Genomic DNA, 10,192 nt, shown 5'->3' with positions numbered 1-10,192 from the left:
TCTTTTCTGTCTTGCGACTGGCGATCTCCCGGGTGCGCTGCGCATGCACAGTTTTTTAGAACAAGACACAGGAGACAGGCGAGTCTCCGGTTTTTCCGCTTCCTCGCCGACGCGGAAGTTGGACTGAAGATGTATCGCAAAAAAAAGCAGATAAAAAGACGCCTCGATCTCCGTCCCGATCTCCAGTTTCCTTTCTCTCTTCTTCCTGTCTCAGGCATGGGCCGCGCCTTTACAGTGTGTTCCCTCTCTCTCTTGTTGAGAGGATCAAAGTCCAGCGAACACCGCAGCGCGTCCGGGCACCGAGAGAAAAAAACGGCGCAGCTGGAGAGACTCGGAGGAGGGCCGTTCGATTCTTTGTCTTTCTCTTCAAATGCTCTGCATCTCTGAAAAGGCTGAGAAGAAAGTCGGTTTCGAAATCTCCACTGCATACAGTTCTGTCTCGCGCTCACTTTTCCCTTTCGAGTCCACCCCGGAGGATCTGTGATTTGCCTGCCTCCTTGCTTTGTCGTTTTCTTCAGCGGGCGCGGCTCCCGTGGCATTTTCGTGAGTTTCAACTTGGACGAAAGGTTCCTTTCTTCCTGATTTCTCCAAAAGTCCTTTCTCTCTCATCCAGGAGAGGAGAAACGCGTCTTCTCGCGCCGTCGCCGAACCTCCGCGCGGTGTCCCCGACGGTGCCGGTTCTCTCAACGCATGCTCACGGCCCGGTGTTTCAGCTGCGTCGTCTACGCTGCAGGAATTTTGAATCATCCTCTTTTCCTCCGTTTTCAAATTCTCCAGAGTTCCCCTGAATCCCCTCCTAAACACCACCATGGCAAGCCTCCGGAGCCAGGCCTGGCGACGCGTCGCCCAGAGAGCCTTCTCTCACCTTTCCTCCTCCTCTCCCCTCCTTTCTTCTGGTCTCCAAGGTCTGCCGGTTGCTGTCTCTGTCTCTCCGACGCAGACGCGGGAGCAGAAGAGTGAGAGGATGTTCTGGACGAAAGGACTCTGCGCTGCGGCTCTCGCCGCCGGTGCTGTCTCCGTTGCTGTAGGTGAAGGCAACTCCCGCACAGAGGGAAGGAAACTCGGCGGCTCTCCGGTTTTCTCTCGTGCCTTCGGACGCTGCCCACGCGTCGCTGCATGCGCAGAAAAAAGAACGGCGACCGACCTGGGTGCTGCCGAAGATTTTCAGCGAGGTGGACTCTACGAGCTCGCCGTCAACGGCGGTGAGAGAGAGATAGAGAGACAAGGGGAAAACGAAAAGACATCAGAAAAAGGAAGAGAGAGAGGGGGAGCAGGAGTGGACGAGAACAGTGGGGAGCAAGGAAGAGAGTGCGTTTCACAAATGAGAGCAGAGTGCTACGAGAGTGTCTCCTCGTTTTCGGAGACTGTGGTGACCTCATTCGCTTTTTTCTTTGACAGACGCTTCTTCGGCGAGCGGATGTGCAACTGCGAAAGAGGCGTCCTTGTCTCTCCAACGCGTTCGCTTTTCGTCTCTCTCCCTCTGTTTCTTTCAGGAAAAGACAAAGTTCTTCTGTCACGAACTGCCGACGGGACCTTCTACTGCACTGGAGCCAGCTGCAGTCACTACAGCGCGTCTCTCTCCAAAGGTACTGTTTGCTTCTCTTTCTTTCCGTTCGTTGTTTTTCGTTCGCTCTGTGCTCTTTTCTTTTTCTCTCTTTCTCTTTTGCTTTCTTCCCTGTCTGTCTTTCTCTTCCCTTTTCTGGCGTGATCGGCGCTCCTTCGGAGCGTTTTTCTTCCTCGCTTTCGTCTCTCTCTCGACGTCGATGGCTTGTGTGCGTTTCGCTTCTTGTGCCGTTTTTACTTCTCCTTCTTCTCGTTTCCTCCTTTCCTCCTCAGGCGTTCTCACGGCGAAGCGAACTGTCACCTGTCCTCTCCACGACGCTGAGTTCGACCTTGAAACTGGAAAATGCGTCAACGGTGAGTCATTTTCCACTCGTTTTTCGTTTACAGGCCTTCTCACCACGTATGTCCTCGCTCGAACTTCAAATTTCTCGAAATTCATGGAGACGTCACGGTGCGCATGCACGCGCAGTCGAGTGCCGTCTCGCGTTGCTGCTCCCGCCAGAGTGGAGGCAGAGCTTGTTTCCTTGTCTCTCTTCCACAAGAACGCGAGACAAGCGCGTCTCCGTCTGCGAGTTCTTCCTAGGTCCGGCTCTGAGCGCCATTCCGACGTATCCGGTGGAGATCAAGGACGGGCGTGTAGTGGCGCAGATCCCTGACGAAGTACCTGTTCGAGCTCGTGGAGTTTACGCGAAAGAAAAAAGAGGACAAAACACAGAAACGTTTGTTCTCGTCGGGGGCGGCGCAGCGGCCGCGACGGCTGCGGAGACACTACGAGCAGAGGGATTCGACGGTAAAGCATCAACAACCGACGTCGGCCAAGTCGGCATGGGCGTTTTTCGAAGATACAAAAATCGATATAGACAGATGAATGGAGAATAGACAGATTGCTCGGGACACTGAGAAACAACGAGAGAGAAAACGAGAAAGATATCTCCACTTGTCTCATCCTGCGTGAGGAAAATCTGGCCCCGCAGCAACACAACATCTGTCTCTTAATTAATACATTTCTATTTCTATCTTATGTACGTGGAGGCGAGGTAAAACGTATATATATATATATATATATATATATATATATATGAATAGATGTACCGATATATGTGACGCTACTTGTGCATGTTTCATGAGGATGTGTGCGAGGAAATATGGAACTGTGTGCAGATCTGTGGGTATACTTCCAGAAATACAGATATCCGTATATACATATTTATATGGATATATATATATATATATATATATATGCACACTCATGCATGGATGTGGATGTGCGGGCCTACAGGTAGAGCTGCATGAAGTTGTATAAATGCCTGAATAATACAGATGAATGTGTATGAACATGTTTTTTTTCGCATGTGTAAAAAGGTTTTGAGGCGCATGCGCATGTGTGTGTGTGCTCCTTAGGCCGGATTGTAATGATCTGCGAGGAATCGGTTCCGCCCTATGACCGTCCGGTGCTGACGAAGAATCTCAACGCGAAACTTGACAACAGTGAGCCAAGCTTTTGTCGTCTCAGGTCGTTTTCTCGAGTTCTTTTCGCTCTCAGTTCTCTGCGTACACCTCGCCTGACCGTTGGGGGCGTTGTACCTGTTCTTCGGGAGTTTCTTCTTCCCCAGTCGTCACTTCAGTTTCGCAACGTAGGCGAAGGAAGCCTTGGGTCCGTCGTGAGTCTCCCTCTAGACTGAAGTCTCCGTGGGATCCACCTGTGTCTTTTGTGTTCTGTTTTCCAGTTCTTCTCCGTCCTCTGAAGGCTCTACAGGAGGACCTCGGCGTCCAGGTTCTCTTGAACTCTCGCGCCGTCGGCGTGGACTTGAAGACGAAAACTGTCCGCCTCGAGGGAAACGCCCCAGATGTGAAATTCGATAAAGTACGGGGAAGGCACGACTCGGATCTCTCTGCATTTACATGTACTTGCGCGTGTATCTTATATACTCACACATCGACGCATGCATGCACTTTGAGGTGAATCCATTTGCTACGTGTATATTACGCTATAGAGGCGCGCGGAGAGAGGTAGGGAAAGATATACAGGCATCGATATACACATGTGTACAAGCATCTATGCACAAATGCGCATGCACAACTAGATGTCTTCACACACACATCCTCATGGATATGTCGCTGTATAGAGATATCTGCAGATAGGTAGAGAGAAACAGAGACATTCATCTGTATGCCTAAATATACACATATATATATATATTCATATATATATATATATATGCAAGTGCATATGGTTGCATGCGTGCGTTGACATTTATCTCTGTTCCCTTCTCTTTGCGTGTGGTGCGCCTCTCTTGTTTGTGTGTGTGAAAAAACCTTGTACATTTTGAGGCGAAGCTCCCGTTTTTCTCCATCTTGCGACGAGTTTCTGTGTTTGCTTCGTCCGTTTCTGCAGCTGCTTCTCTGCACAGGCAGTGAAGCGCGGCGGCTGACGGGGCTGCCGAACGGAACGGCTCGCGGCATCTTTACGGTGCGAGGCAAGAACGATTTGCAGGAACTCAGCGCGTTTCTGGAGGAAAACAAGAAGTTCAACTCCGACCCCAGAGTCGCCATCATAGGCTCCTCCTTCGTCGGCGTCGAACTCGCGGCCGCCTTCCATAGACGCGGATGCAAGAACGTCACAGTCATTGGGCAGGTGATGCGACAAGAAAAACGGGGAGAGAAGGAAAGAAGAGAGAAACGCAGAGAACAAGGGGGGGGGTCGAAGAAGAAAGCGAGAAGGAAAGAAAGACTTGAAGGAGGGAATCGAGGAGAAGGAAAGACGGCAGAGTAGGAGAAAAAGAGAAGGACCCGACCAACGGAAAAGGAAGAAAGAAGAGGAGAGCGAGGAGGGAAAGACAAGTAGAGAAGGGGGTACAGGCATAATGCGAGAGCTCACACGCATGTGAACGACGAGGAACGTTCGTTTTCTTTTGCCTCCATTTCTCTGCCATCAACGACCTCTCGTCGTTGCGACTTCCTCAGCGCATTTCGCATTCGCTGCTCTTCGCAGGAAACTGTTCCGTTCGAGCGAGTCCTGGGCTCTCGTGTGGGTGGAAGCATCAAGCAGCTCATCTGCAGCAAAGGCGTGCGGTTCTACCCCCAGAGCAAAGTTGTCGGCTTCACGTAAGTTCTTCGGGAGCCGAGAAAAGCGGGGACAGAAACATTTAGGGAAAAACGGACAACTTCCAAAGGCAAACCGGAAAGCGCAAAGGCAGACGACAGGCAAAGTGGAGCGACACAGGCTTTGCAACGAGGGAACAAGAGTGCAGAGTTCAAGACCTCAGTTGACACGACGGCCGCTTTTTCCGAGTTCGCAGCGATCTTGTAGATAACCAAGACGACGCCAGTCGAAACTCCGACAGGACATGCGTCTCGCGCATACCGCGTTTTGCACCCAGACTGGTCTCTGTAGTCTACGCCAGCAACCTGGTTCCACGTCCGAGGAGACGTCAACGGCACACAGAAACTCTCTTTTCCACACAAATCGCACCCAAGAGGGGGGAACGAATGCCGTTTTTTTCGAGTGTCGCCTCGGCGCGACAAAAAGAACGAATCGAACTTTCAAGCGTCTAAAAATTGCAGATATCGGCCACAGTCGTCTAAGGCAAGGGACGACCTGTATCGGTGTTTCTGGCGCTGTTTCCTAGAGTGTTTCGGGGGCTCGTCGCTCTTCACCGGCTGCGTCTGATCAACTCGGATCAACCGCTCCGTCTTCTTCTGGTCAGATTTCTGTCTCATGCTGCTGCGATGCCTCTTCAGATCCAGTCGCGACAGAGTCACCGGAGTCGAACTCGCCTCTGGAGAAATCATCCAGGCAGACGTCGTCATCGTCGGCATAGGCTCGGTCCCCGCCACGAAGTTCCTCGCCGACCAGTCCGAGTTCGCTCTCGCGCGCGACGGTGCCATCGTCACCGATCCGCTTCTCAGGTGAAAAGAACACCCATCGCTGCGTTTCTCGACGCCTGCACGGACTTGAAAAGAACATTCATCACTGGGCTTCTGTTTGCGGCTTCGTCTCGACGAAGCTGCACTCACCTGCATATCTCCTTTATGCTTAAGTCTGGCAGTTGTGTCGTCGCTCGTGGAGGACTGTACGTTGTGGGGAACTCCTGCAGCCTGTTGTGGTAGGGGCGGTCGTCTCGACGCGGTGCAGGCCTCAGGGTGTGCCGTGTGAACCTGGGCACAGAGCTGCGCCTTCACAGGATACAAATGTGGAGGATGCAACAACTTGGGCAAGCGGTTTCGTCATTTCGTCCTGTGTTTCCGTTTGTGCAGGGTGACTCGCGTTCTGCTTATCTATCGGTATATGGATTTGCATGCATCAAATGCGCTTCTCCTGCTTTTTCATGTGGACCGCAGAAAGGCGTATTCCGAGTGATGATGCGCTGTATGTGTTTACACCATCAATCCTTTTGCGGTGTCTCTTCTCAGGTTGCCTGCGAACCCAGATGTATTCGTGGCTGGCGACATCGCCGCGTACCCATACGTGAAGACAGGTGAGGTATTTTCTTCGTAGAAAAGCGATGTTGGTGAACAGCGAGTTTGCCTCCCTGGGCTTCGCTGTCGTTTTTCGGTTTTGCGTTCGTTTACGTCATACCACGCACAGGCTCGTTTTCTCTATTTTTCTCGTTTTCTCTTCACTCTCCGCGGCTGGTTTTCTCGAGGCGTCTGTTTGATAGTGCCGCGATACCAGAAACTTCAATGCCAGTCACCCAGGGGGAGCTGCGACGCTACGGAGCAGAGAAACTGTAACCGAAATGGGCCATGCATTGATGCCCTTACCGTCCAGGCAATCCATACACTGGCCGTTCTGTAACGCCCCTATGCTTTCACTCAAAAGAGTAGACGCGAAGGTACTTCAAGCTCTCCTTGGAATCGGGAGCAGTGGTATGCTCCACAGATTGTGAAGGCACTGATGTCGTTGGCTCACAAGCTCTCAGCTAGAGATTGAGAGACAGTCGCAAATCCAACGCGCTGGTTCGTTGTGTCTGTTTTCCGTTTCTAGTGCATGCTTTCCCAGGCTGCTTCCGACGCGTTAGTTCTCCCCCGTCGGGTCGACCGCACAAGTGGACGCCTGGGGCGCGTGCATGCAACCACGGTCTCGTCTCCGTTTTTTGAGTCTTTAGGGATTCGTTGTGCACTGGCCATTTCCGCGCGAAAGGACCTTTTTTCCCTGTCTCCTTAGCTTTCTTGTCTGCGTTCACCGGCGATACGCCTCTGTTGGAACTCAAAGCGCCGCATCACCTCGCATGGACCAGAGGCCCTGGCGTTCTTCTTTCTAGGTTCTCCTCGAGACCTTTCTCCCCCGTGGTTCGTGCTTCGTCTCAGGCAGTCAGTCCGAAGTGTAAGTCTTTCTTGTTTCTCGTTCCGCGTTTTCTGTGATGCTTTGCCGCAGGCGAGCAAATCCGCGTGGAGCACTGGGCCGTGGCGATGCAGCAAGGGAGAGTCGCTGCGCTCAACATGCTCGGTCACCATGTTCCCTTCACGCAGATTCCTTTCTTCTGGTCCATGATTTTCGGCAAAGGCATGCGGTGAGTAAACAGTGAAGAGATACCGTCGCGGAGGAAGCGAAGCGCTCAGCCGTGAAGGGAGAGACACTTGACAGAGACAAACTGGGGAGAAGCCTTGTGTTTGTGTGCTCATTTCCCCTGCTTAGTGCATCTGGAGGGGGAGGTACAAGGATGCCGGGATGCCGTCCGTATGGACTCTTTTCGTTTCGTTTGGGGAGTTGTTTCGCTTTTTCGCTTACCATATGTATTCTTCGTTTTTGGCTACCGTTTCCTGGAAGCGCTGCACTGAACGGGTATGCCTTCGAGACAGCCTGTGGCGTCGTGCGTGCGTTTCAGTTCCGCTTTACTGGTTTTTGAAGTGCCTCTCTCTTCGCCTTCTGGGCAGATTCGCAGGATGGATCGGCAGTGGCTTCGACGAGGTCATTATCGAGGGGGACATTGACAAGCAACAGTTCGTCGCCTACTATGTCAAGGATGACCGCGTAAGTCAGGATGGAGCAGACACACTGTTTCGTCCCTCTTGTAGCTGCTACGCTTCTTCCCAGGCGCGTTCGCCTTTTCCCGGTGCTTCTGATCTCTCGTCTCTTTTTATCTCGCGGGTGTGCAGCCGCTTCGTGCTTCGCTGTGAAAAACTGCGGTCACTTTCATCTCTAAGTCGACAGCTGAGCTGTGAGAAGGCGCCACTGAGTTCCCTGACTCCCCTCTTATGTTATGTTGTTCTTTTCGTCGATGTTTCTCACTCAGCTATCCTACCGAGCTGTCCTGTTGTGTGCTTAGTGTGGCTCGGAGTTGCGTCGCTCTTTTCTTCGTGGTTGTTGCAACAGACGTCGTCCCCGCCTGGACGATTGACACTGAGTCGGTCGCTGCTGAAGGGAAAACGAAGCACACTTTGGTGTGTTGAAGTCTTTTCTGTCTCCATCCCGGCGCATACAGTGCATTGTTTCTTCTCCGACTTGTAACTTTTCTCTCGCAGGTCACCGCTGTTTGCACGATGGGACGCGACCCGGTAGCTGTGGCGGCGGTGGAACTGCTCGAACAGAATTTGATGCCTTCACCAGGCGAGTTGCGTCAAGGCCTGAAGAACTCCCAAGATGTTTTGGCGATTGCCAAGGTAAGATAACATCCAAAAACTGGCGTGTGTCGAGTCTAGAGAATGACACCGCGGCACCATTGTTCTTGACAGCTGCTGTAGGTTTGTGCTGACACAGACGCGCTTTCAATCGGGCTTTGACTGAGTGGCTCACGAAGGTTTTCTTCATGCAACGCGATCCTAACTGGGCGCTCGTGCGCTTCATCGATTTTCGTTTCTCCTGTGTCGGATTGTGGCTCTTTCAGGAGACCGCAGCAACCAAGACTGTCAAGCGGCTGGTCTGAGTGTTCAGTAACCGCTTCTGAGTTGTGCGACTCAGCATTTTGGGCGGTGAAAAGGAGTTTCGTATTCTCTCCAAACTTGGGGTCGTGTACGAAGCAACAGTGCCCGAAAACGATTCGCGAGCAAGTAGCCAAGCAGCCCTGCTGCCGCAAGCATGACAGGACGAAGGTACTGTGTGTCCGTGACAGCACGCTTGAGGACGAAGAGGGGCGAAGTAGCTACGACGTCCTACTCCAATCGCGTCTCGTTCTTTGTCGGCAAAGGACGAGATCCTGAAACAACGTGTGCCGCTGTACAGCTCCGAATGCCCGAGGCAAGTGGGCAAAGTCTCTGGCTCTCGTCTTCACTCTCCGTCGTGAGGCTCTCATCCAGAGTGAGAGTGTGAATGAGTGCAACGCCACGGTTGTGTTGACGCGAGTGCGTGTGCCAAAGACATTCAAATCAAGAAATTCTTATTTTTAACTGATGTGTGACAGTTCGACCTAACACCGTCGCCCTCGGCGAGACAAATGTGCACTGAAGTTGGCTGACTATGAGTTTTGGCGGGAATGCGAGTATGTAAAGAGAGCAGCAAATGCGTGCATGCATTGGGGTCGTGTGCTTGGAAACAATCAATGGTGTACTTTTGTCATACCAAGATAAACAGCGCGTGTGAGGGAACGCAAACGTCGAGACGCAAAATGTGAGGTTGTGCGCTCATGTGTTACAATGGAACTCTCGGTTGTTGTGGGAACAAGAATGGCAACTTGACTTGTTCCTCGACTTCGGACTTTTTCTCTTAGAAAGAAGAGAATTTTCGTGTTTCTGGCACAGGCTCTGGTTTCGCTACATATTCCAAAACGTCGTCGCATGCAGCAGAAAACGCACCGAGCCTTAGCTCCTCTTGCCAACACACTGCCTGAAGCCCCTTTAGAAATTTCAAGTCGCGTGCAACTCTGTCACAGTTTCGTCATGACGAATAGAGTTTGAGAACAGAGTCAGGTGAAGGCGATCAGGCAGCGACTGAACAGGAAATGCTGACAGGCGTTTCCTTATCCTATGGCTTAGCTCCTGGAATGGCACGGTCTTCAGTCGCACAGAGTTAGAATGTCGGAAAATATTGCGACAGTGCTTCCGTGTCTGTGCTTCACAGACTCGAGTGAGCATGTGGAGCACGTGCCTGCCGATAACAGGGTCATGAAGAATATCAGTGTAAAAATCGGCGGGGACAATCGTAACTGCTTCCCCAATTGTGCTTGATCTGCTGTTACAAAGGGAATCAAAATGCAGAGTGGCGCAAGCTTCCGAATGCACTGGTGCGGGGGCTAAAGAAACTCCGAGCTAATTCCCATTTTGGCGGATCAAGGTCTGAAAAGCCCCTCTAGACCGATTGGACCAGTGGTGTTTCACAACTGTGTTTGCACTGATAGCTCTGTAAAGGACAATGTCGGCTTGTACGTTGTGTGCAAGATTTTTCGTGAGGTTGCTGACTGTTCTGTTGCTTTGTTTTTGTGGAGCGCACGATGCGAAGTGCTGTGTCGGCACTTGCGCCTTGAGGACAAACTCGCAAGCGCGACAGCATCTTTTGCGATGGAATCAATGCGATTATTTCAACGTTACATTCAGGATGGCATCGCTCACAGTATATCTTGTTGCTGCGTCGGGGACCCTCTGAAGCAAGCAGCTACAGCAGCATCAACTTGGCGTCTCAGCTGCCGGCTACCGTAATCTCCGTTTTCTCGATAAACGATCTGATATATCCACTTCACAAGCCACTACTGTTTTT

The 10,192-nt window shown here is 51.8% G+C and overlaps 1 protein-coding gene across 1 annotated transcript; it reads left to right on the top strand.

The window, feature by feature from the left end:
• Nucleotides 1-153: 153 nt before the first annotated feature.
• TGME49_207620 (pyridine nucleotide-disulfide oxidoreductase domain-containing protein) lies at nucleotides 154-9,236 on the top strand. Its single transcript, XM_002369525.2, has 14 exons — nucleotides 154-1,202; nucleotides 1,494-1,586; nucleotides 1,837-1,917; nucleotides 2,147-2,353; nucleotides 2,965-3,051; nucleotides 3,291-3,427; nucleotides 3,959-4,198; nucleotides 4,556-4,668; nucleotides 5,305-5,472; nucleotides 5,977-6,041; nucleotides 6,941-7,076; nucleotides 7,441-7,537; nucleotides 8,029-8,166; nucleotides 8,391-9,236. The coding sequence occupies exons 1-14, from the start codon at nucleotides 809-811 to the stop codon at nucleotides 8,427-8,429; spliced, it is 1,995 nt and encodes a 664-aa protein (XP_002369566.1). The 5' UTR covers nucleotides 154-808; the 3' UTR covers nucleotides 8,430-9,236.
• Nucleotides 9,237-10,192: the final 956 nt, after the last annotated feature.

The sequence above is a fragment of the Toxoplasma gondii genome, chromosome Ib, assembly GCF_000006565.2.
Source record: "Toxoplasma gondii ME49 chromosome Ib, whole genome shotgun sequence".
Taxonomy (NCBI): Eukaryota; Apicomplexa; class Conoidasida; order Eucoccidiorida; family Sarcocystidae; genus Toxoplasma; species Toxoplasma gondii.
Note: the sequence above shows the minus strand (reverse complement) of the source record. Positions and strands in the feature narration are given on the sequence as shown.